This window comes from Phyllostomus hastatus, unplaced genomic scaffold (assembly GCF_019186645.2).
Source record: "Phyllostomus hastatus isolate PE091 unplaced genomic scaffold, TTU_PhHast_1.1 phas_scaffold_93, whole genome shotgun sequence".
In the NCBI taxonomy this organism is placed as follows: Eukaryota; Metazoa; Chordata; class Mammalia; order Chiroptera; family Phyllostomidae; genus Phyllostomus; species Phyllostomus hastatus.
In genome coordinates this window covers 31466911-31493945 of record NW_025334042.1, presented here as the reverse complement: position 1 = coordinate 31493945, position 27035 = coordinate 31466911, and the positions used below count along the sequence as shown (strand labels likewise).

At 40.4% G+C, this 27035-nt stretch overlaps 1 protein-coding gene across 3 annotated transcripts in view; it reads left to right on the top strand.

Moving 5' to 3' along the window:
• FGD4 (FYVE, RhoGEF and PH domain containing 4) overlaps positions 1–27035 on the top strand; it is a 214072-nt gene that overhangs the window by 146217 nt on the left and 40820 nt on the right. For all 3 annotated transcript variants that reach the window (XM_045828988.1, XM_045828991.1, XM_045828990.1), the window contains exons 3-5: positions 4914–5097; positions 9920–10427; positions 25944–26033. In XM_045828988.1, coding sequence (XP_045684944.1) covers positions 4914–5097; positions 9920–10427; positions 25944–26033 — 782 coding nt within the window. The remainder of the gene's footprint in view (positions 1–4913; positions 5098–9919; positions 10428–25943; positions 26034–27035) is intronic.

Below are 27035 nucleotides of genomic sequence, written 5' to 3'. Positions count from 1 at the left end.
ATAGTTTGTGAAACTCTCATCTAGATCCTAAAAACAGCTCAAAATTAAATCTTGCTTCTTTGTTTCTCCTGTGGAATGCTAATAAGATTATAGCTATAATTTATTTTGGTGAGTTTTTAAAAGTAGAAACAACATTGAATAACTTTATTGGTGGTGTTTATGTAGTAGTGTGTTTGGAACAACATTGAGTATATGTTTATTACCAATAAGTAAATATTTTTGAAGAATTACAGTTTTCAAAAGGATAAAAGAGATTAGATAAACTTGCATTTGAATCTAATCTGGAGCCTGTAGATTTGAAAACGGACTCCTTCAATAGTCCAGACTTGTTTTCCCTCTGCCTCGGGGAAACACCCCAAGGCCTTGGGAAACAATGGTTTATTCAATTCATACCAATCCCACCAGTCAAGCAAATAAATTACAGAACAACTTCAAATGTAAGTCTTTCCTCTTGTTCACCACTTTCAATATTGGCCTATTTCCTGCCTTGCTAGACAGGACTCAGAAAAACTCTTAACAATTAAAGCTAATAGTTCTTTTTCTCTTAGGAGCTTTGATCCACAATATTCTCCATACTTAATTATTTTGATAAAACCAATATATTGTCACTTCTCCATCATTAAACCTAAATGTTTGAGAAAGTTTCATGACCTTGGAAAAGCACATTATTGTTTGAATGATTTAAGTGTATATAAAGTACTCAAACCTACTTCATTTGCTTCTAAAGTAAAACATTCTTTGTAGAATGTTTACTTTTTAAGGTATAATGTTATAAATTTATAGTGCCTTAATATAGAGCCAGTTATTGTTTTCCATAGTAAACTTGAAATAATCAAAATGTAGTGGGCATCCCCAAAGTTAAACTGCAATTAGTGTCTTGCAATCATAATAATTACTTTGCACAGCTGGAAATATTTTAATAATTAAGTTGTTTTGTTCTATTTACTGTCTGTAAAATTGGCTGTAATAGATTCCATCTTATTTATAGTCATCTAGGTATTTCAAACAGCATGCCCAAAACTGTGTTATTGATTCTTCTTCCAAAAATTACTCTATGTTGCCCTGGCCCAGTGACTCAGTTGGTTGGAGCTTCGTCCTGTACACCAAAAGGCTGCGGGGTTGATCCTTGGTCAGGGCACACACCTAGGTTGTGGGTTCAATCCCCAGTCAGGGTGTGTATAGGAGGCAACCAATCGATGTTTCTCTCTCACATTGATATCTCTCTCTCTCTCTCTCTCTCTCTCTCTCTCTCTCTCTCATCCCCCCTCTCTCCTTCCTCTGTCTCTAAAGTCAATAAAAATATCTACTTATGTGTCAGTTGACAATTTCCTCCTTCCAGTTATTTAAGCCAAAGTTCTCAGTCATTCTCTGAGGAGTCAAGGATGACTCCTCCCTTTTTCTCTCATACCTCACATTCAACCTATCAGGAAATCGACTTTTAAAATATAATTGAAATCCTACTCTTTCTTACTGTCTCCTCCTAAGCACCATTATCTCTTGCCTGAACTTTTACAGTTGCCTCCTAGCTCTTCTACCTACCTCCCCCACATTCTCAACACAGCAGCCAGAGTGAGGCTGTTGGAATTTGTCATATGTCACTTCTGTGGTCAGAGCTCTGCAGTGACTTCTCATTTTACTCATTTCAAAGTCTGTACAGGATTGTACAGTATCAGGCCCTCCCTCTGACCCCCATACCTGCTCTTGTGTGCTTGCTCCTTTGGGGCCAGTCACACCGGCCCTACCCACCTCCAGCTTTTGCTTTACGCAGTGGAATGCTCTTCCTCAGGTAACTCCCTAAGTAACATCTAAGACATCAAGTCTTAGATGATTTCACAGAGAGGCCCACTTTGCATGCCCTCCTTGATGCTGTGGTGTGCCCTGCCCCCTACACTCTCTACACTCCAGATCCCTTCTCTCTTATCCTTTAAGCCCACCCCCTTTTTTCCTCTAATTGCTTACCACCTTCTGGTACATCCTTTACTCACCATGTTTTTTGGTTCTTGTTTTTCCTTCCGCTCATTGACATGATCAAGTGTGTAGAGTTTAATAGGTGTTCAATAAATATTTGTTGAATTAATGAAAAAGTAAACATTAATAAAAACCTGTACAGTAAAGATGTAAGATTTCTCTAAGGTAGGTATTTAGAGAATTGCTTCATATTCTCACTGATACTTGGTATGGTCAGATTTAAATTTTTGGTTACTAGTCTGATGGGCCTGAAGTGGTATCATGTTGTGGATTAATTAGCATTTCCCTGACTATTAATGAGGTAGAACACTATTTTTCCTGCTCACATCCTTTGGGCTACCAGAGGAAGAAGTAAATGAGGTTTTAGTCATAAGGAACTAGAAGTGCTGGTAGCACACCTAGGAGAGGTTTGGAAAACATTTCAAAATGTTTACACCCTTTGGAGTGTCAAAGAAACATCAGAAATGGTAAAAGAGAGGGAGAGAGGAATTATTTTCACTTTTTGTATCTTTTGTATGCATTATTCTCCTCTAAAATGGTGTTTCTGACAATTTAGACATTCACATGCCATCCTGAGATTTTTGTAACATCTGTGCTCATTTATTTAAAATGTGTGTATGTTTGCCCTAACCGGTGTGGCTCACTTGGTTGGGTGTCGTCCTGCAAAGTGAAAGGTCGCCGGTTTGATTCCCTTTCAGGGCACATGCCTGGGTTGCAGTTTCGGTGCCTGATGCGGACATGCACACGTGGCAACCATTGTTTCTCTCTGACATTGATGTTTCTCTCCCACTCCTCTCCTCTCTCTATAAATAAATAAATATATTAATTAATTAAATGTATATATTCAGTGATATACTGTGCATTTGAATTATCTCCCTTGCTAATATAGATGCCTCCTCTGTGCTTCTAAAGTAACTGTGTTCCCAACACCCACCTCTATCCACGTCATTAAACTGTCTCTGCTTGGGACTGTGAGCTCCTTGACAACACAGATGTGCCACAAGCCCTGTGCACACGGTTACTGGGAATGCAGTTGTGATCGAAACGGACATGCTCCCACCCTCACAGGGCTGCAGCCTTGAGGAGGAGAAAGCTTTGCATCTGGAATGTATTTCATATTTTACTGCTGGTCCATCATTTCATATTACTTCCTACTACTTAATAATCATATAACAATGATAAGCACGTTGGGGGGAAGTACACTTTGTTGGGAAACAATTTAAGAGATAGATACAATTGAGATGAGAAAGGTTGGTGGGGTCATCTCTGAGAACCTGAAGGGCTGGTACTGTATTTGAAAATTTCAAGCATCTGCAGTGTCTGGCATATAATAAGTAAGAAATATTTATGAACATTCTCTAGATCAGGATGAGTTATTTTATAGCAACCTTTGCAAATGTAAAGAATTTAAAGAACATATTTGCTTCCTTCTTTTTGAATATTCTAGTTATGAATGTTGAAATTACTCCAAATGCTAAAACTGTTGGGTTTTTTTGGTGGGATCTTGTCCTGGTTTGCTGCGTTGGTACATATTTGTCTTATACAGGAAATTGTTCCTTAAGATTAACAAATATCACACTTATAGAACCTACTGGGAAGCCCCCTCCTTCCCAATAGGTACTATATTAACCATACCCAAGCATACCTTGGAAAATAATATCATTTTTATAAATAGAAGCATATCGTTTTTCCATTGGGATTTTCTTCTCATTTGTGTTGAAGAGAATGAGATGAATTGTTATACCTGCAGCTTACTGTGATAAACATTTTTTTCTTTCTCTGTAAGAATTGGTAACCGGCACAGAGATGATGAGATCTAGGCCAGTGAGCATCAGGCGACCAGCCATAAACTGAGTTTATAAAAGAGGAGAGATGACTGAAAAGCAGGGCAGGCGGTGCGGGGGAAATGGGGCATGTGATTAGGATGAGACATAAAGTTAGGAGACAGGGTTTTTTTGTTTTTTTTATTGAAAGGATATGGTTCTATTTCATGTGTTAAAAACTAGTTATAGAAAAACACATAACCTTTTATGTTATAATCTTTTATCCAGAATGTACATTTAGTTCTTATGGCATAGTACGTTTTTTTATCTACAGAGTTTCTCATCTGTTAGGGGAATATCTATAAATACTAGTATTCAGAAAATGATCAGTTCCACTGTAAGCAGATAATCTGTGCTAAGTTGATGCAGTCCGGCTATTAATGTAGCAGACAGTAATAACAGAACTTCTCTGGCCCCCTTTGGCTGGGTTTATGATGAGGGGTGATGCGGATAATGGAAGGAGCCAGAGTCTGGGCACTGGCTGGTGTCCAGATTGGCCTCGTTGCCCCAGACCTGTCACTTACCCTCTCTCAGCCTTCGTGGATTAAGAGATGAGTAATGGTAGGTACTTCAGAGGAGTGTAAAGTAAAAAACAATTTTAACTAAGGTCAAATGCGGTAAGGTCCTTTTGTTAAATGGGAAGATGTTATAGGTATTGCAACATTACTGTTGTTTGTTGTCATTTTGTCGGCTTTTATGTTTAACTTACTAGGTCTGGATTCTGGTGTATCTGTTATCACTCTGTTGTTAAAAATGTGTTTTGTAGCAAGCATTGCAATTCTAGGAATCAGTTTCAAATTTAGCACTTTATTCTTCTCTGATTAGATAAGCAATTACTTATCTCTAATGCTGTTGGAATGCTGTGCCCTATATAGGTCCCTAGGTATTTAATAATACCATATTCAAAGTGATTTAAAATTAAAGAACCACCTGAACCTTGGAGATAAAATTTCCATAAGACACAAAGCAAGTGTCCTATATAAATGAAGGTCTCTCGGTTAAGGTTCATTACAAAGTCGACAGACTTCTTTACAAAAGTTTGATAATGCTGAAGATTTGTATCACCAGGACACCAGAATTTTTGTTGTTGTTAAGGAAATACTATTAATTCTTTTTTCACAGTGCCTCCAAAGCCATTACACCTGCAGAATCAGCCTCTGTCCAGTATACACCAGGCCCCCAGGCAGAAAGCTTTGTCTAGCACAGCACCCAGGATGGAGGAAGTTAAACCTGCCTCTGCTTCTTGTGTGTCAAAAGAAAAATCCAGTAAGATATCAGATCTCATCAGTCGCTTTGAAGGAGGCAGGTAAGAGCTAATTCACAATGGGAGAAGGCAGAGGGGAGACGACAGCCGGGTCTTGGAAAAGGTGATCGAGTCCTAAGTTTTCCAAATCAAGCATGCATCTTCTTCCAGTAGGTTTGGTAGGCCTTTAGAAAGAGTGAACTTTGAAAGCATTTCATCTTGCCCTGATATAAATTGTCATTTGCTGTTTGTTATCCGTGTGTAGCGCTTATGCCACCAGCTTCTGCACATCGTGTCCTGTATAGATCTACAGATACGCTCTGTTGTTTGCTGTGTATCTGTGTGTGTGTCCTGGGGGCCGCGGTGTTGGTCCCTGGTTACCTAGGCTGGAAAGCAGGAGGTTGTCTCTGTCTCTGTTTCTCGCTTTGTGTGTTTGTGAATGTGGCCCTGTTCCATCTCCGTGGGCTTCTTTCTGACCCACCGTATTTAAGGTGGGTCTTCTCTGTCCGTTCAGTGTCTGTTGTCTCACTCCCCACTCCCTTGCACTGTATACTAGGGGTTGTGAAGAGAGACTGACACTAGCAAAATTCATGTTAAATTCCAGTCTTGCATTTATTTGATGCAGTTTTTTATTTCTTTAGTCCTAATGTTTCCAAAAAGGTAGGTGAGACACTGTATTTCTCATTTAAAGATAAAACAAACTCTTATAAATTGCTTTTCTACTTGTATGACTCTCAATTGTTTTTCTTAGAATTCCCATTACTGACGAACAGAATTTTTGAAAAAATTTATCAGAAGCATTTCATTATTCTTATGTCACCAAAAGTCTGTATATAATTTAACAGCCTATGTATAAATTTATTCTGATCCTTGTAGCTACCTATTTCCATTAATTCCAGTGTAATATTTGGGAATGGTTTCCCATTAGGTGGTTTCATTATTTGAAGGATTTATATTATATATGTAATGAATCAAAGGCTGGAAATGCTCTCAAAATCTTCTGGAAATTGTGACCAAGCACAGAACTGCAGGGTCCCTCACTTAAAGTGAGACTATATTTAGTGACAAGTTCTGGAGCAAATTAGTTCAGAAGCCTGTCTTCAATTTTCATTTCCAATCAATTGTGGGAACTTGAGTCATGAATAGTTGAACTTCAGCACCTCCCCCTCTGAAGTAGGATTTTTTTTTTTAATTTATTTTCTTTTTTTTTTTTAAGATTTTATTTATTTTTAGAGAGGGAAGGGAGGGAGATAGAGAGAGAGAGAAACATCAATGTGCGGTTGCTGGGGGTTATGGCCTGCAACCCAGGAATGTACCCTGGCTGCGAATCGAACCTGGGACACTTTGGTTCCCAGCCCACGCTCAATCCACTGAGCTACGCCAGCCAGGGCTTTGAAGTAGGATTTTAAATAGCTTTGCCATCTTAAATTATAGCAATCTTCACTAGAATGATTTAATGACACTTAAAATTGGTTTGTTTCTCAGGACAAATGGATGTAATCGCAGAGAGTGACCCGCACATTTGCGGTTTCCAGGGCCCTGCCCAGTGACTGTGTAACAGGATGGACATGGGAGCCCTACCCCTGCTTGTAGTGCGGGCCCAACCTGAATCCCATCAAAGGCTGGGTCCTCTAGACCTCACAAATTTGATAACCCTCTCTTTTCATTCCTCCCCGTACACAAAACGTGTACAGTGTTCCAATTTATCAATAGCAGTTTTTTTTACTCTTTCTGACTTTACAGATTCAAAGTCATATTTTGATGCAAAGCTCTTGGATCTAAGGACAGATGTGCTATAATTTATGACATTTTAAGAAAACTTGTTCTGCCCTGGCTGGTGTGGCTCAGTGGATTGAGTGCTGGTCTGTGAACCAAAGGGTTGCTGATTTGATTCCCAGTCAGGGCACATGCCTGGGTTGTGGGCCAGGTCCTCAGCAGGGGACATGTGAGAGGCAACCACACATTGGTTTTCTCTCCCTTTCTCCCTCCATTCCCCTCAGTCTGAAAATAAATAAGTAAATTTTTTAAGGGGGAAAAAAACTCATCGTAAGTGAAGCTAGGATGTCATGTGAGCATTTTGGCAAACCTGGTGAAGGGCTCTTACTTGCAGCTGCGTCCACTGCTAGTACAAAGAATAATTACATGTTCGTAGTGAGGTGTTTTCAGTAGAAATTGACCCTAAAGGTATGTGAAGGATTAGTGCTGTGTTGGGTCTATAGGGCTAAATGGGAAGTTTGTATTTCCTGCTGAGAGGTGTCCATATGCCTACACTGTAGCTCTCAGGTTATGGTTAGTCGTTGGAACTTAAACTAGCTCTCTGTGGAATGGATGGAGATTTACAGGCTGTGAGTTACCACAGTAGGATGACAAGAAAAATCAGCATTGTTAAATGGCATCATAGAAGACCATATTGCTCTTATTAAGACCTTATCTGTACATCATAGGTAGCCTCTTCGCAATAATCTAAGGAAAGCTGTTTTATTGTTATGGGTGACTTAGAGGGTGTATTTGAAGCAAGTGAAATCTTATTTTTTATTGTAGTTTCTTTATCTTTTAAAATATTTTTTGAGAGTGAAAGAAACTAGTATTTTAACCTCTGAAAGACTTCAGGGTTTTAGAAATTAAGTAAGTAAGTAAGTAAATAAATAAATAACATTTTCCCACAGAACCCAATATTGGTTTTTCCCAAGGACACTGCTAGGCCAACTGCTTTTCTCCAAAGCAGCAGGGGTCTTCTACATGCTGCTTTTACTAACCTTCCCCTGCGCCCTTCATCCCTACCCTGTTTCCCCCACATATCCTCTGGATGTCACTTATTCCAGGAAATTCTTGCCTGTCATCCAAAGCTGTCCTTTCAGAAATCCTAACAAGCCTGAAGTTTGATAGAGGATCTTCTGAGGGTCTTTCTACTGGACTGCTGGACACTGATATGGCCAGGAAAAGAAGGACGGTTTGATTCAGTTTTCCAGGGACAGTTTGGGACATTATCTAGACCACGGTATATTGTCAAAGAAGGCAACTGTCAGTGGTAGAGTGTGTCACATTTATTTATTTTGATAACCTCCAACTTTTACATGTATAACATTTTCCCTTACCAATTTTTTCTTTCCTCTGGGGCCGAACTTGACCCTGTGTTTTTTTCCTCCCTTTTTACTTTCTGGCTGTCTGTTGCTGTTCCCTGTTCCATGCTCCAGGCCCGATCAGCAGTGTCTGGGAGGGGCGGAGTGAGGGGAGACAGTGACACACACCCCAGCATTGTCCAGGGCCCTTGCTGCTGTGCCTCCCGCCACCTCCCTCCACCCTGTGACCCCTTCATGTGCAGGGGAGGATGCGAGCCCTGGGCTGCCGTCCCACGTTTGCGTGCAGTTACTCGCCTGCTCCTCACTCCCTCCTTCATGTTCCCGTGTGTTCAGTATACTGTGGGGTAAAGACCATGGGATTTAGCATCAGACTTCACGGCTTGAACTCTGGCTTTCTCATTTGTTAGTTGTGTGATGTTGCCACATTGTATAATATTCAAGCATGGATTTATAGGGTCTCTATTTTGGAAACATAAGGAGGCTGAAACAGGATAATCATTGTGAAGGGCTGGGGTGGTTCTGGCACTTAACAAATGTTAGCTGCTGGCATTGAATTAGTGCCATGATCATCGTCACAGTCACAGCTACTTGTTACTCATCGGGTAGGCATTGGGCGCTTTCCATATGGTGAGAGCTGTGCTGAGAAGTGGGGATAAAGCAGAGAACAAGACGGGCACATTCTGCCCCTTTACAGAATATTCGTCTATATTTATCTTTATTTCTCATTAGGTCATAGGGATCTCTCCAGGATTGCAGCCCAGAGATTTATTCCTCTGGGATAAACCTCCTTTGAAAAATCCTTTTGGATTTTTCCTCCTTGGAATCCGAGACTCAAATGCTACACAGACATTTCCATAGGAACACTGTAATATATTGGCAGTTAGGTTCCCTCATACTATTGTGGCTCTATAGAATGTTGAGTAAAAACAAGAGCTGTAAAGACGATGAAAATAAAATGGAATAAAATGGTGGTTAGTGGTGGAGTGTGTTGTAACCAATCAAGCCATCCAGGAAGTGACACCTGAGCAGCCACCTGAATGATGGCAGGAGGAAGCCACACTGGTGTCTCGGGGACCTTTGTCCTGGGCAGGCAGAATGATGGCTCAGAGATCCTTAGATGCATGTGTTTGCTCATTGGGAGTGGGGGGACAGCGAGGAGACAGGCATGATGAGAGCTCTGTGAGTGAGGAGAGATGGAATTTAACGAGGCCAGAACTAGCAGAGTGTGCAGAATGTCAGAGGCCATGATCGGGATGCCAGACTCGCTGTGAAGTGTGTGCGGAGGCCTCACAGAGCCTGGTCTCCCTGGCCGACTTGGAGGGACCGGACTGGAGGGGTCGGGCGGGGAAGCAGGGAGGTCAGTCAGGAGGCTGCGGCGGTCTGTGCTGCTTCCAGACAAAAATAACTTTCAGTTTCTAACCTGTTCATAAATTGAGGGCTCGCTATAATTGTTTTTAAAAAGGTAAGAATTAAAAATCTTGGGAAAAGATGGTTTTATTAAATATCAGTATGTCTCCTATTTAAGTCTTTACTAACTAGCAATATTGATAAGCAGCTCAAGGAAATGTTTCAGACCTTACAGCTAAAGCTCAGGCCTGTCATCTTTATTTAAATGTGTAAGCGTGGATAGCATTGCAAGAGACTGGAAACAACATTGGAATATTCCTGTCTGTGTTTCTAAAACCATCAGAGGAGCGGGGGAAATGTTTTTCCTAAATACCCCTTTTCAGCTGGAATAAACTTGCTTTTATTCTAGAGCTTTCCATGCTAGTGTTTTCACACTTCCTTTTTATTTTATCTTTTAGCACATTATCAAGTTATGGCGATTTGAAGAAAACTTCTGCTATGAACCTAAATGCTCCTAGAACCCCCGGAAGGCATGGGTTGACAACCACACCTCAGCACAAACTCCTCTCCCAGCACCCGCCACAGAAGCAGGGAGATGATCCAGACCCAGCTCAGGGAGCACAGACTTGTGTGGCTAACGGTGTGGTGGAGGCTCAGAACCAGATGGAATGTGAGGCGGATAAAGCGGATGCCGTTGGCCCAGACATGCCTGTTCTGACTTCTGAGCCCTTGCTTGGTGTGAGCTTAGTGAATGGAGAAAGGGACGAGAGCACCACAGGCCCGGCCTCACCCACAACAAACGACTGTGACGCAGATGCTTCTGACAGTAGCTGCAGGACTCCAAGTGCAGACCCAGCCCTGTCCCTGGAAGAAGAAAGGGCAGACACAGAAGCCAAGGCACAGGAGAGGGAAGATGGGGAAAGCCCTCTGGAACCAGAACAGCTGGATCAGCAGCAGGAGATGAAGGTAAAGGGTGAGGCCCACTCACAAGTAGGCGGGAGCATTGATCATTCACCCACGGTTCTAAAACTGTTTCATAGCACCTGTGTAATGAATGAGTCAGACCACCCTCGCCACCAATTAAACAGCGTTCAAGCTCTAGCTGCTAATGAGTGTTTCACCTGCTGTTTTGAGGCGATAGGTCACCTTTTCTTCTCCGTGGGTTCTGGTGATCTATTGTGATTTCAAGAGTTGGAACAGTGTGAAGACTTTGATATGGGAAAACCACAAACCTTGCTTTTGTTTACGTGGGAAGAAAATGTTCTTTGTTGCTCTAGGTGTTAGGGTTACAACCCTAATATTTATGGGCTAAGCAAGAGGAAAGTATACAATCTTTGCTTTTCAGATATTTCTAATCAAATGAAAGAAATAGACTTAGAAGATTAATGTACACTAGTAAATGTTTCTTGTAAGGACGTGAATATGGAAGTACTCACAAATTATTCAGCAGATATCTGTAACTTTTTCTGGGGTACTAATCTTTTAAATTCTAATTAATACACAATATTATAATTAAAAGGCTCTTTAAAAATCATTTCAGTTCAGCAATTCATTTACAAAAGCAGAAAGAGTCCCAGAAAGCTGAAATGATTTTCCAAGATTACAATAGTAATAGCCTAGATCCCTTGTGCCCCGATTCCTGGGCTGCTATTGTATCGCTGCTGCAAGAAGCCACAGATGTAAATGCCAAAATATTGGAAATGTCATGAATGCAGCAGCCATGGTAATATACCAGGGGAGGTGACGCTGTGGCAAACTGAAGGTGGACATCCTTTCCAAAGAGGGCAGTAGTTCAGTGAGCCGCCTGAGCGGCACTCTTGCCCAGTGTGAACAAAGAGCTCTCATCTGCTGGTGAGATATGCTCATAACTCCCCTGTGCCACGGCAAAAACTCAGATACAATGCCAGTGATAAGACAATTGCATTTGTATTCTTTATTCACGTCAATATAATGCTTTGGAAGTATTGACAAATAATGGCTTTTCCAAAGTACTTGCAATTTCTTGGATCAAAGGTGCAGAGAAAGTTGTTGACATCTCTGGTGACAAGAATAAAGTTTCCACTGCTGAGTCTGTCTTATCAATTTAAAGTAATAATCTGTGTAGGAGAGTTGTGAATTGAAAATTTGATAATTATAGGAAATTTCCTAAGTGACAAATCCAAGTCCTAAAGCTGTGTACTTTATTGTTTTATGGTGCTGCATCTTAACATGGGCAGAAATTCAGAAGGACTGACACTAAAATATTAGAGTAATATTGATATATTTAGAACTTTAAAGCAAAATCCACCTAATGGTACAGTTTTCACTGCTCCTATGCAAAAATCCAAAACAGAGCCATTGGTTTGTTTTCTTGAGGTTAGGAAACGAATTTTGAATGCTGACTTTCAAGCAGAGAAAGTTCAAAGAAGGAAGTGGGTGGGAGAAAGTGAGTCATGCTTGGTAACATCTGAAATTAAAGAAACAGGACATTGCAAAGTGAATCTCCTAACATCTTGATAGAGGGGAAGGTTTAGCGTCTCGCTGCTTGAACGATGGTGGACGGAAGAGAAGGTTAGGACCAAGCACCTCAGAAGTCAGACATCTGTCCTTTTACCGTGGGAATGATGCCACCAGCAAGTGTTTATAAAACAGTAAGAGCCGTTCTTGTTAAGGGAAATATTTTCTTTGGTAATGATGCCTGTGGTTGCTGGGTACTACTCTTTTATCCCATTATCTCTGATTGTGTGTATGTTTTCAGAGATGTCTTACTTGGGTTCGGGAGAGACTTAATAGGGCTTCCCTATTAAACTGGTGAAATCTAGAATAGTACAGCTGGCCTTTCTCCTACATGAGAATTTAAGTAGTGGAGGGTATGTGCTGTATGTGGGAAAGAAAAAGGTTTTTTTTTTCCTCTGCGGAACTGTTGATCCAACACCACACGTGTCTCCCATCTGAAAAGGAATATTAGGATGCAATTTCTCATGGTCCTTTTCCGATGGGAGGCATGTGGTGACGGGTTCTCTTGCGCAGCCCTGACGCTTGTTGCGTTGCCTGTCCTTGTTCCACGGTGCAAACAGAAGTGCTAGCAGTGTTAAGAGGGTACATTTTATACTATGTAAATTTTACCACAATTGAAATAAAAAATCTTAAGTAAAACATTTAATAATACATAGTGAACCAAATGATTAGAACCAGGAAATGCTAATGCTGCTTCTGGCTTGACCATCAGGTAGCAGCACAAACTTCAGCCAGTCAGTTCTTTGTGCCTTTAATTAAAGGGTACTCACTGAGTGTGATCGCCAGGCCCTTATCAGGGGTGATACCATCGTTCTGTGCTGTTATATCTAGATATGTTGCTCAGTGGGCACAGCCATCCACATTGTCAGCTGCTTCTTAAACTGCCTTATGTGTGGGACTTTAGGGCATAATGGAATTATTTCAGTCTCACTATGCAGACAACTGAAAAAAAAATTGTTCAGTCTTTATGTAATTCAGTTAAGAGATTTACATCAGAATAGTCTCAAAGAAGTTTCACTTACACCAGCATGAAATTTAATGGACGCTTACTAAGTGCCCACCAGGGGTGTGAGAATGAGGGGTTGAGGGCTGGATGGCAGGAATAGAATAGAATCATGAAGAGGGTTCATGAAATGCCTCTTGAACAATCATTATCATTATTAATAATTGAGAGTAGATTTTAAAATAGTCTCAGTTTATGTAACTGCTTCACTAATTATCTGATGTATTTCGATGAAGAATCACTTTCAGTGGTGAATAGAGGATACTGTTATTTTTACCATGTTGCTCTTCTGAAATTGTTGACTCTACCAAGAACAGATTTTTTAAAAAACCTCAGCACCAAAAGAAAATTGTTAGTGCTTTGTGGTACCTTTCTCTCTCACCCACAAGGTATTACAGTAACTTTAAATTAAGGTTAATCGTGTATTACAGCAGATTAAAAGATTGGAATCTCCTGAAAGGGAGATGTTATTCTAAGGAAACATTAAAACCTATGAGCTCCAGGGAAGGTAGCGGCACGGGAATATCACGTGTGTGTGTGTGTGCTGCCCCTGCATGCTTGAGGAGGCTGAGGTGGGGCGGAGGTTGTAATAGTATTAGGATTTCCATTCAGCATGACAAATTTGGGCTATAACTAGCTTAAATTATATTAGGAGACTCAGGTAAATGGGCCAGCACATTTTAGAATGAATTTTATTAAAAATGGTTACCTTTCCTCAGGTCTGTAGGCTCTGGTGGGTAAGTTTTAGTAGAAATACACTAATATGAAATACTGCATTCATAGATTATGCCATATACATGTAAACTCCTTTTTAGTTTTCGTGAGCCTTTTAATATCCAGTATATGCGTTAATGTGTTTCATTGGTAGTTTTCTGAGATTTGTTGTTTTCCTCTGTATTTCATACAATAAGCCAGATATAAATGTGTGTGGATATATACTTTTTAAGACTAAAGTTTAAGTAAATAACAAATCTCTGTTATTGGCAACATAAGCTCAAAGTAGCAATGCATTAAACCTCTAATAATAGCAGTTTTTATTAAGACTGTAACAAAAACAGTTTTTTTTAAGAAACCAGAGTAGTATTTTTATGTAGAGTTAAAATATCCCCTGGGATGATGCCCCACCTGACAAAATATAATACCACGGTAGATTTAGATATTTTCCTCAATTAGTACATTCCTCCAATACTCTCTCATTTCTTGCCTTTTCTTCTTCCTCCACAATCCCCAAGAAGGTGTGGAATTTTTGCAAATAAATTAACTGTGTATCAGCAACATCACCCTTTTTAAAATCCCAGTCCCTGGGCCAAAACTCCTTTAAAATATAAGTTGCCCTAGGACTGTTGGCTTTTACGTTCATATCAAAGACTTCTTCCTGAACCTGCATCACAATCACGTCGAGTGCACTGCGTTGTCTTCCATTCATCACCTGTAGGAAAGGGGAGGATTTAGTTGTTGCCGCCCGGCTTTGACTTCGTGACTGGAGGTACTCTGGTACCAGGTTGGATCCTTGACTGCACGTGTGGGCAACATTATTGCATTGACCACGGTCTCCTCCCATTCCTCCTCTTCCTTCTACATTGTTTGGGGAGGCAATCATTACTGAATGTGGTGGCTGATGAAACCAGAGGCGTGTTGACAAGCTAGTTTCAGTAGTGCCATGCCACACTTCTGATGCTGCCTGTCTTGTTCTCTGTGGCACAAGGGGTGCTTTATCCTCACCCCCACATTCTGGGATTCTCTCAGAGGTTTCCTGTTCGTGAACAGATGTTAGTTCTTGTGAGGAGAGTGAAGAAGTGAAGAACGACCTATGTCACCATGGTGGTTACATTGTTCCCTAGAAATACAATTTGAAAAAGTTAATCTGTTTGTTTCCTGGTTATTTCTGGTTTCTTAATTATTATCACTTTATTTATTATTACATGAACCTTGAGGGTTTATAACTTTTGAACATACTCAAATAAAAATTAAGAAAATAATTATCTTCTAGGGAAAAGAATGACAGAGAATCAAATTCAGAAGTAAATTGTGAATAGAAAACCAATGCCATACTTCACATTAACTCACTTTTCCTCTGTTTCTGTTAATTTCTCCCTACTGAGCTGAATAGTAGATCTTAAATTTGTCAATTGATTTTATAGGATATAATGTGAGGTATCAGAGTTTTCTAGGAGTTAAAACAATGCTTATATTGGTTATCCATTTCTTATGATGGGCAACAAGTTTTGTTTTTTGTTTTTTGGTAAAGCTTTAAATTTCTTTCAGTTAACTTCTTGAAAAATAAGGAAGACAACTGTTGAGGTCTTATTAGAGTTGAAGACAGAGTAAGTCACTCCTTAGCTATTTCTTCCTCTTGCCAAGCCAGCTTTAATTCCAAGCAAGTGAGTGCGCCGCCGAGAAGTGATCCAGCTTGGCTGACCAGCCCGTTGTTGTTGCTGTGCTGACGATGCGCGCTCCAGCTGAAGTCGAGGGAGTTTTCCAACAGTGTGGAGGGTAATGGGAAGGCTGCCCACTAACCATGTGGGGACTTCATAGAAGTCGGAGGATGGCCTTTCTTTATTCACCTAAAACTGTGTGGGGAACTCAGAAACTTCTACATTCCTTTTTGTGGTGACTTTGTTTCGTATTTTGGAAAGGTATCAGAAAGAAATGTGAAGACAGGAACTAAAAGAGCCTGTACCTGGAGAAACCACCTATAGTTCAGTTGGAAAATTCAGTGAGCCAGATCCGCTCTGCAGGTGCTAACACAAATGAACCAGACAGGCCCTGCCCACAGAGCGGGGAGAAACAGAAGCAAATCACCCCAATATGGTGACTGCATGCTTCAAACACTGATGAAGAAAACGGGTGCTTGGAAGAGGGCTGGAGGAGGCAGGCTGCAGAGAAGCAGTTGAATGGAGCTTGAAGGAAGAGTTGGGAGGTGTCTGGGTGGTCCAGGTTTCTGGGCGGGAAAGAGGTGACGGGTACATCTAGGCAGAAGGAAGGTGGGAGGAACGAGTAGAGGCAGGAGGGTAGATGCCATGTTTAGGGTATTTCTGGCCTCATAGTAAGTGGCCAGAGGGCTCGAGAAATGAGGGGTAGGGGTAGAGGAAGAGGCTTAAAAAGAAATAAACTAAGGACAAATTGCAGCGGGTTTGCATCGCCCAAGTTATAGTCCCCACCCCAAAACAACAGTGGAGACTTTTAAAAAAGATTTGAAAGTCTAAATAAAAATTAATAATTCTCATAGAAAATCAAGAAAATGCAGTGAAGCATGAAGAATATAAAAATATCTATAGTTCCACTGGTCTAATAGTGAACATTCCAGCTTGTTTTTCTGAGCAGATTTTTAAAAACATATATTCACTAGCATAATGTATGGTCATTCTGCATCCTGTTTTGTTGAATTACACACAGGTTTCTTCCTCTGTGTTATTTCTATGTTATTTTAAACTTTCCGTAAGCTTGGTTTTATTGGTTTTATCTGGCCTCAGAGGCATTTAATTAAAGCATGGAAGTGACATGATGTACATCTGTGGGTTTTAGAAAAAATGAGTCAGACAAAAGGAAAAACAGATGGAGCAGGGTACACAATAAGCAAGTTCAGTAGCCCAGGTGTGGGAGGATGAGGTCCTTGCTGCAACAGAGGGTCAGGGCGAGGAAGAGAGAGTTCTGAGCATCCGGTGACTGGATGTGGGGAGTGAGTCACGATCAGCTCCTAGCTTGGATGAGTGGCAGATGGTGTACCATTATTGAACTATAAGGGAATAAAAAGAGCGACATACTTGAGGGGCAAAACCTACATTGGACTTAGATATTCTGAAGTTAAGGAACAGCTGAAGATGTCTAAAACAAAAGTGGAATGTTCTGGAGACATTATAGTTTATTGGTTAAGAATGAGGGCTTTTGATTAAAAAGAAGAGTTCAAATCCCAGCCCCATCACTTACCAGCTAGGGGACCTTGGACATGGCACCTTAGCATCACTCCCGGGCCTAACATGTTAATGAAATAATTCAGTGGCAGGCAGGAAGTAAAGCAATAGTGTTTGAATGAGGGGAGGGAGTAGGGCTGCTAATTAGGATAGTTTTGTACTGCTGCATCTATGGAATGCTCAGGACATCCATTTGGAGATATTAATTAAGCAAGTGGACGTATGCATCTAGAGCTCAGGAAATGGGATAAGAATGTAAGAGGATGTGCATAAGGGCGTGATTAATATTGCCAAAATTAAATATGTAGGAACAGAAAAAAGGCCAAGGACCGAGCTCTAAAAGCTCAAGCATAATCAAAAGAGGAACATAGCAAATTATCTGAGAAGAAAAAGAAGAAGAGAGAGCAGTGTCATGAGAACCAGTGGTCTTGAGAGGGTAGAGCACATGGGAGTATTGGCGAGTCTATGGGGACGGTCATCATTTAGAATATGAAACCCCATTAGCCTGCAGCCTGAGGCCTTTCTGGGACAGTACAGGTACCAGCTCAGTGAGCCTGGGTGATCACATCAAATTAAGTGAATTTATGTTGTACGTACATTGTGTGCAAGGCACTGCAGGGAATCCAATGAGGAAATTAATAGTTGAGAAGGCGGAATAAGATGAATAAATGACCATTATTTAAGGTATCATGAGGTGAAGGGGAAAGAGGAATTCAAAGATGGTTGAGAGGATAAATTCCCTGTTGTGAGCAGAAGTGAAGTGAAGCAGAGAGTCTGGAACTCAGTGAGTGAGGCACGAAGAGACCATGGTGTAGAGGTGACTCTGAGGCTCGGTGCTGGATGTGTCCCTTTGGGAAGTGCCCATAGAGGCCAGTGGGATGTCCTCAAGGGATGGGACTTGGAGCTTGAGGACAGTGGAGAAGGTTAGCTCTTGTGACAACTGGTGACTATGTCTCTGAGGGTTCAGGTCAACTATGGTGGGACCAGTCAGCATTCTTTCCAGAATTGCTTGGTCACCTGGTGCGCAAGAAAGAGGAGAAGCAAACCTAGAGTGGGAGTGAGCCAGGATCAGCAAGTCAGCAGTGCCCAAAGGACAAGGGCCTAACAGAGTCAGGGATGGGTTTACACGATGTTGCCATGACCAGGAGATTGGGGAAAGCCAGGTGCACGGAGGTCACTGTGCACATAGAGATCCAGTGAGGTATGGCTGTGAGAGGAATGGAAAGGTCTGATCTTGAAAACACAGTTGTATGTAACTTACAAAAACCAAAAGAAAACAATGCACCATAACCTGATGGTCACCAAGACAGACTCAAGAACCAGACTCTGTAGGTGTGAATCCCAGCTCAGCCACTTACCAGTCTTGTGTGACCTTGAGCAGGTAATTTCAACTTCTCTGTACCCAGTTTCCTCATCTGTAAAATGGAGATAATAATCCCTACCTCCTAACATTGTTACGAGGTGTAGATTATTTAATGGTTGTAAAGGACTTAGAACAGTGCCTTGAAACATAATATAAGCTGTGTGTTTGTTAAATAAACATAAAATAAAATTTCTTCATGTGTAAGTCAAAATGAATAGACCCATGAACAGAGATGTCCCTCAGTAAACCCAGAACTCAACACATTCTGCCTGCTGAATATCCCAGGACCTTCTACTGTTGCGTTTTAAACTGAGGTACTCTTTGTGGGGTACACAAAGAAAGATTGGGTGCCTCTTCCTTTTTAACTTAGGTTTCCTATATTTTGTTTTTCTTGCCTCAAAACCATAGGTTATTACCACGCAGGTTATTTCTTGTACTCACTTATATGTGCAAGGTTTTGACTCCAAGTAATTATCATCAGAAATATTTATAAATGACCTAATTTCTTTGGTGTTCTGCCTAGACTTGAGATAGGCTAATTTAGTTCTTGATTATGAGTATTTATTAAATTCTTCTTGGTGTTTGATCTTTCATTCCTGCAACACGCAAAGGACAGTTTAGTCTAATGTGTACGGAGTCTAAGAAGAGCCGAGTTCTCTCTTTGCTATCACTTACTTCCTGTCTGATCTTGTGAGAGGAACCAAGTTGCCCTTGTCAATGGCAGCTGTATTTCTCCCTCCTCCCCAGTTCATCCCGAAGGGATGTAATTAAAACCTTCAGACTGAAAGCTCTCATACACACCTATTCTCCTGTTTTGAACTGAGTAAGTGGTGTAGAGGACATGAGATGGAGAAAGCATCGGTGCTGGGTCAAATGCAGGCTTAGACTTTGCTCTCAAAGCAAACCTGGTGATAAATTTCTTGCTGATTACAAATCTTCCCTGAGACCACGTGACCTTACTTAGGGCGTTATTACATGATCTCAACTGAACACAAAATCTGTGCTTTATTCCCTTACCTCCTCGTTTTCCTGTTCATCACTTCCCACAGAAGTTTTCTTAGTTAAAAGGCTGTAACAGAGCAAGAACTTTGTTTTCACAGACCTGGATTTGAATCCAGGCTCAAGCACTTACTTAGTTGTATGACTTTTGATCCTCATTGAAGACTTTGATGTCTGGAAATGCATTAAAAAATGACATCAGAATTTTGATGCATTTCATGAATTGTGGTACGAAATCAGGGGTTTATTCCCTGAGTTGACTCATCTTGTTATTAGAGAGTGGGCTTTGGGGAATGCAGAGGTGCGTGCACCTATATGCAGCCACAGCTGACTTCTCTGTGGGCGAATGTCATTAACTGACAGCAGGTTGGGGCAGAAGCTCTGCAGGACCAAGGACGGATCATTCTGGTCCTATAAAAAGCTGATAATTTATATACACATTATTTTTAATATAAGTTCTCATAAATATGTGGAAAAGGCTGTAGTAACTTTTTGTAGATTTGATGCAATTCTTTTAGAAAAAATTCTTCCTGCTTAAAGTGAAATCATATGAGAACATGTATTGGAGAGTTGTATAGCATAATGGAAAGAGATATAAAGCATAGCACCAATATGCTTTATATTGGTCCGTTTTAAAATAATGGAAGATTCTGTCCCTAAAGCATCTTTTGGGAAACCGTAACAGTTCGTTAACATTTATGAAATTCTTTCTAAAATATCTGCACCCCCACTTGATGATTTTGAGGCATGTGGCGAGGCGTATGGCACTACGGTTTTGAAGAGTGACTCACTGGCTCCACAGAGGCACACTCTGCCTTTCCAGCTGATGAAGTCTGTGAGCTGCGGTGGGCGGGAGCTCTTTGTCCCGGCTCCTGCCCTATGGAAGAGCGTGTCAGAGGTCTGGAGAGAGCTGCAGGGGCCGGTGACATCTGCAAATAAGGAGGCAGAACTGACACTGCAGCACATTCATGAGCCAGCAGGTACGGTGACTGATAGCGAGGCTGGACCCAACCCCAGTGAGAATGGAGCAGGTCTCCAGGAAAGGTGACTGGGGGAGTGGAAGTGCACAGTGATAGCCTGGTAGTCGGTAAGCAGGGGCAGGTCAGAGGGAAGCAGAGAAGAGTAAATTGGGTCATCTATTATTACGAGAGGAATGCATCTTGCTTTTTTGATTCTGGTACTTCAGGGATACTTTAATATGTTTTTGTTTGAGGCAATAGTACTCTGAGAATCAGCTTTCAATATACAAGTATATATTTGCAGGTGAAAAAGCCCAATCCTTCTATCATATAGAAGGATATCAAAAGTAAGATGCTTTTAAAGTAAGATTATTTATCATTGACTTGAAAAGTCAAGCCTGTGTATTAACTTCCAATAGAATCAAATAGGATTACTTACTAAATCAATTTTGTGTAACCGTTATTGTCTTCCAAAGAATCACAAGAATAAATCACAAGATTTCTTAGTAAAGTGCTAAGCACAAACAGGCATTAAATATTTTTGAAATGGCAAATAGTGAGAACCAGTATTATATAACTTTACCTAACTTTCTATTAAAAAAAAAAATCAGGCTCTAGCCACATTGTATCAAGTACATATTTTAAGATTGCTTTGTCCATTATTTAAGCTAAAGTCTGATAGAGTAATAAAAGACCCATGCATGCTGAGGGATCATATATTTCTCCCTAAATATACTCGTAGATGAATTTTAGTAACTAAACTAATGTTTTAGTAATTACATTAATTTTTTAAAGTTGGAAGCCATAGTATTGTCACATCAAATATGACTGAATTTTTATACCTTATAATTATTGCTAAAATGCTGAGCAGTCTGCTTTAAGTAGAATTTTTTGTTGAAAAAATAATTACTGTATAAGTTAAAATGTATAGTAGGTAACACATTCCATTTTTAAATGGATAGTTGGTATTTTGTTAGTCTGTTCACTTGTAGACACTTAATGCAGTCTTGTTTTTTTGTTGCAAAGAAGGGTTAGAGTGAGAGCCAACTATTAGTGAATAGATACTTAAAATTGCATAGAGCAGGTAAGAATCTGATTCAGTTACCTTCCAACTGGGTGGCCTTGGACAGTTTTCCAGGCCTCTTTGAGCCTGGGGATTTGTTTCATTGTGTATGTGTGCTGCCTGTAAAATAAGAATAGTAATGGTGCCCTGACCAGTGTGGCTCAGTTGGTTGGACATTGTCCTGCAAAGCGACAAAGAGTCACCAGTTTGATTCCTGGTCGGGCACATGCCTGGCTTGTAGGTTCAGTCCCTATGGGGTCAGGGCCCGTGTGAGAGGCTATCAATCGAAGTTTGTCTCTCACATCAATGTTTCTCTTCCTCTCTTTCTCCCTCCCTTCCTGTCTATCTAAACATAGATAAAAATAAAATCTTTAAAAAAAGGAATAGTAATGGTATCTATTTTATAAAGGTGTTATAAGGATTAGACTGTTTATGTGAAATACTTATAATAGTGTCTGGCACGTAACTATCAGTGAATAAGTGTAAGTTGTTCATGCTACAGTGAGAGTATTACTGTTGTTAGGGTACACTTAAAGCAAGGCTCCTGAGTCAGTGATTTCCTGACCTCAACCACAAAATCCTTAGGAACTTTTCACAAACCTCCATGTGAGTGATTAAACCATGTCAGCAAACTAACTTTTGCTTATCTTTGTGTTGGTTTTGGCAAGGTCAGGGACCTCACGTTAGAAGACCATCTGTGTGGAAGGGATATAGCTTTTGCTAATAACTGCTGGCATCCCCTTTGATTTTGGAAAATATGTCCAGGATACCCACAATTTGCCACGTTTAGCTAAAATATGACATGCAGTCAGCAAAAGATTGTTTCTTCGTAGCATCCTAAGATTCCCCCCCCCAGGATGTGGAAGACCTCAGGGGTGACTGCATGGCATGGCAATAATAGGCAGTATGACCTCTTGGTTAGTGAATTCTGACTCATAAAGGAGACATTATTGTACTCCAGCGCAAATTCTGCAGGATCGTTCTCTTTAAAGATATTTGTCAGAACTAGAATCAAAACACATAAAAGTGTATGAATCAAAAAGATACATTGGTACTATTAGGATAAAACTGGGAGCTTGGAAAGAACAGACTACTACCAAGAACATGGATGTATCTCAGAATGCATTTTGATAAATGAAAAGCGAGACTCAAAAGGCACATGCTGTGCAGTTCCATTCACACAGCCTTCTGGCCCAGGACAGAGCAGTAACATCCCGGGGCTGGTCCGCCGAGAGGGTGGCACGGACTCCCGGGAGCCCTGGGAGGAGCTGGGTGGGAGTGCGCTGTATCCGGATGTGGTGGTGGTGACATGATTGTGAGCATTTGGCAAAGCTAAAACTTTACACCAAAAGGGCAAATTTTTCTATTATTTGTACATTTCATCTCAATAAATCTGGCTTTAAAACACAAAATGAACATAAATAACATAACATCGATTAGGTCAGTATTTCCTGTGAGTATGTAGAATAACATATGACTTCATCTTCCCCTGAAATGTTGATAGATTTCTTATGTATTTGTGTATACTGTGTATTTGTGTTCACTTATTAACAGTTTCAGTCCCATTTTTAGTTCATTAAGTATTTTACATTCTAGAGAGAAGTAAATAATATAAGTAGTAATTGTTTAAAAATTACTTGAAAGTTTTTTAAATTTCATGGAATACATATGCTACTTCTGTTTCATAGTATTTATTTTCTGTATTAATCTGGATGCTACAGATAACATCAGTAACACTTGACCTGGCTTAAACAATATGACTTTTTTGGCTGCATCTCTGTGGTTATGGAACTGCCGCTCATAGCACTGAAGCCAGCATAGGTTCCCTCATTTACATGGAGCAGCAGAGAGAGAGCTCTTTTTCTGTGGTTCTTCCTTTAAAAACAAGGAGCCTCTTTTCCTTTCCTTTCCTTTCCTTTCCTTTCCTTTCCTTTCCTTTCCTTTCCTTTCCTTTCCTTTCCTTTCCTTTCCTTTCCTTTCCTTTCCTTTCCTTCTTTTCTCCTTCCTTCCTTCCTTCCTTCCATAAAAAAGATTTATTTATTTATTTATTTATTTATTTATAGACAGAGAAGAAGGGAGGAAGAAAGAAAGGGAGAGAAACATCAACCTGTGATTGCCTCTTGCATACCCCTACTGGGGACCTGGCCTGCAACCCATGCATATGCCCTGACTGGGAATCAAACCAGTGATGCTTTGGTTCACAGGCTGGCACTCAATCCACTGAGCTACACCAGCCAGGGCAAACCTCTGTTTCCAAAGCTGCCAGAGCATACTTCCTCATGTCTCCTTGGCTCCTGAACTAATCCGTCTGTACCCATCATTGTTACACAATTTAGGGTCTCCCTTTTGGTCTGAGAATGAGGTTAGTTTCCCTAAAGGAAAGGCTACATAGTAGTGGGATAATACACTACCCAAATCTGGAAACTATTAAGAAATGGGGGGAGCCATGGCTGGGTGGCTCAGTTGGTTAGAGTGTCATCCTATACACCAAAAGGTCACAGGATTGGTTCCCAGTTAGGACACATATCTAGTTTGCAGTTTTGATCCTTGGTTGGGGCACATAAGAGCGACAACCACAACCCATTGATATTTCTCTCTTTCTCTCTCTCCCTTCCTCATTCTCCAAAATTGATAAACATATCCTCAGGTGGGGATTTTTTTAAAAAATATCTTCAATAAAAAAATGGGAGGGGGGAAGGATGCCAGGCAGGTAACACTACTAGTGCTTTACCCTGAATTCATTAAGTTAAACTAAAACCTTGGCTAATTGGGGAATTTGCTGACTACATAGTTGTTATGTTAGTATTTCTGAGACCACAAATTATTTAAACAGTATTGTTACTTTACCTACTCATCTCTGCTGGAAGAAGCAACTTGGTTATTTTCCACAGTAGCATGGATGCTGCATGTAAAGCATACAGTGGCTGTCATATATGTTGAGTACAATGAAACATTCTTTTTTATAGTTTGAAGTGTAACATTTACACAAATTAGACCCTGTCTTGAAATATGCTTTGGCACTAGAGTTATTACTAAACCCTTATTATACTTTTATACTCTCCTAGAGTGAAAAAGATTATTTCAACAAAGTAACTAGGTAGAAATTTCTAAACAAACAGATGTCCTGGCATAAAATCTAAAATGCACCTTAATAGGACCAAGCCCAAGGGCTTCAGGTAGTTAAAGAAGGCTCCATCGGCAAGGGACGGAAATGCATCAAGCTGTTGAAAGAAAAGTGAGTCTTAAACTCCTAGAGAGATACAACAAGAGCATGTGCCAGGCAGCGAGGATACAAGAAAGGCTTAGAAATGGCAGGGGTGTGTTTGGATGAAGGCAGAGAGAACCGTGCGTGGAGGAAAGGGTGCCTGTCAAGAAGAGACGGCGAGGAAGAAATGTGAGGAAGTGACGAGGCTTGAACAACCCAGAATGGTAGATGGAATCTGGATCTGATCCTGTCTTTGAGGGGAATACTGTGGAAGGCTCCTCTTTCTATGGAAAGTGGGATTATGTGGGCAAAGCAAAGTTTTAGAAAGATTCCTCACCCAGCAGTAGACAAGGTGGGTTAGAGCCAAAACATAGTGAAATCAGAGCATAAGGCAACTATCAATGGCCTGGGCTTGAGATACTGTGGGAGCAAAACAGGGCCAGCGGTGGTGAGAACCTAAAGGACGATGCTAAAGACATAAAACTGCCATGACAGGGGTGGGTAGCTCAGTGGACTTAGTGAGGAACTAAGTATAAAGTAATTCAGATGCCAAAGACATAACTGGAAAGGGATGGAACCATTGCCAGGGTGATAGAGTTTGGGGTGGTGGTAGAATAGATGTTTTCCAGAAATAATGAGTTTTGTTTTATGTCGACACCATGTCAAAGTGGTAATACATGTCCAACAATAGTTAGGGGGGTGAAACTGTTAAAATTTTATTGTGTGTCCATGTGTTATTGAAGCATTGTAGTAGACACAAGAGACAGGACAGTTAACCAGGAAAAACTGTTCCTATCCTCATGGAACTAGGAAGGTTCTACAAGTACATTTAAGTGTTAAGTAAACATATACTGAAGAAATAATGAAGTGTGGATCTAATTTTAAAATATAGGTAGAAGGAGGTGGGTGGGGCATAGTTGAAATGAGATGAACAATGAGTTGATAATTGTTGAATCTCAGCAGTGGACGCATGAAGGTTCATTTTACTTTTTTTCTACTTTTATATATGTTTAAAATTTTCCACAATAAAATATTGTGGGGTTTTTTTGAAAGGCAAAAAGTTCCATGCATAGAGCTGATAATTAGAGATGATGTTTGAGAGAGCGATGGAATCCTATAAAGAGTAGCTCAAGAGAGGTGGGCTATACTTTTTTCTTTCAGAAAGAGAAAAGTATAGTCTCTGAGAACTGGAAAAGATTCAAGATGTTTCAAAGAAAAGATGGGTGAGTATGATTACTGATTGCTACAAAGGTCAGAGAAGAAGTTATAACTTAAAGATGCTGTTATAAATTATATCCAGCAAATTGCTTATTGCTAATTTTGTTCCTTTCTGCTTGGATGTTCCTTGATGGCTGAAAGGAATTAGGTACCTGAGGAGCTTGAGAAAACAGTTTTAATCAATCCATTTGATGAGGCGTTTATTACTTGAGAAATATCATCCAAGCTTGATGTCCTAATATGTGAATATCTATTCTATTTGTAGGAGACAAATGAGCAAAAACTTCACAACATAGCCAATGAACTCTTGCTTACGGAAAGAGCTTATGTCAACCGACTTGACCTCTTAGATCAGGTAATGTTTTCCTTTTCAAAATTACTTGAATTTTTAGCACTATATGTTATTTTAACTTCATAATTAAAGTCTTTAGAAACTACAAAGAAGGCCCTCTCCCTTTTGGGCCAATGAAAGGAAAAGTGTAATATTTTCAACTTTGTTAGCAAATTTACTAGGTATAAAGGGTATATACTTAACATGGAACAGACTAAGGGACTCTTGGTGTAAGTCACAAGTGCGTTTGTGTATCATAGCCCTAAACCATTTATTGTGGTTCTGTACACCGCATTATTAATATAATCTAAATAAGATTTTGGTGATTCTGGTGTGATACTAATGTGAATACATCCTGATCCTGTCTGGCCTGTTTGCTCTTCAGCCCTGTGTGCATCGTGTGGGTTGCTGCAGGGCCAGAAGGGGTTGGAGAGTTCTCTTGCTCAGCCTTGCGTGAAATGTCTTTTACGGTGCCTGGTGTAAAGTTGCATGGTCCATATTTGTTGATTATGTGAGTCTACTTTATCACATTTTGTACTTTTATCATGGGAGAGCCTTCAGTATCATTTCAAAAGCACATTAGCAGAGAAAGGGTTTTTTTCCAATATTTCTTTTTAGAAAATTTTTTTTAAAAGTGAATTTATTGGGGTGAAATTGGTTAATAAAATTATATAGGTTTCAGGTGTATAATTCTATAATATATCACCTGCATATTGTGTTGTGTGTTTACCACCCTAAGTCAAGTCTCCTTCCATCTCCATTTATCCCCCTTTATTCTCTTCTACCTGCCCCCATCCCCCTGCCACTGTGGTAATCACCATACTGTTGTCTGTGTTTATGAGGTGGGGGTTTTTTTTTCTTAATCCCTTCACCTTTTCCACCCAGTCCCCAAGCCCCCACTGCTTTGACAGCTGTCAGTCTGTTCTCTGTATCTATGAGTCTGAGTCCATGTCTATTTTGTTTGCTCGTTAGATTCTGCATATACGTGAAATCATATAGTACTTGTCTTTCTCTGACTGGCTTATC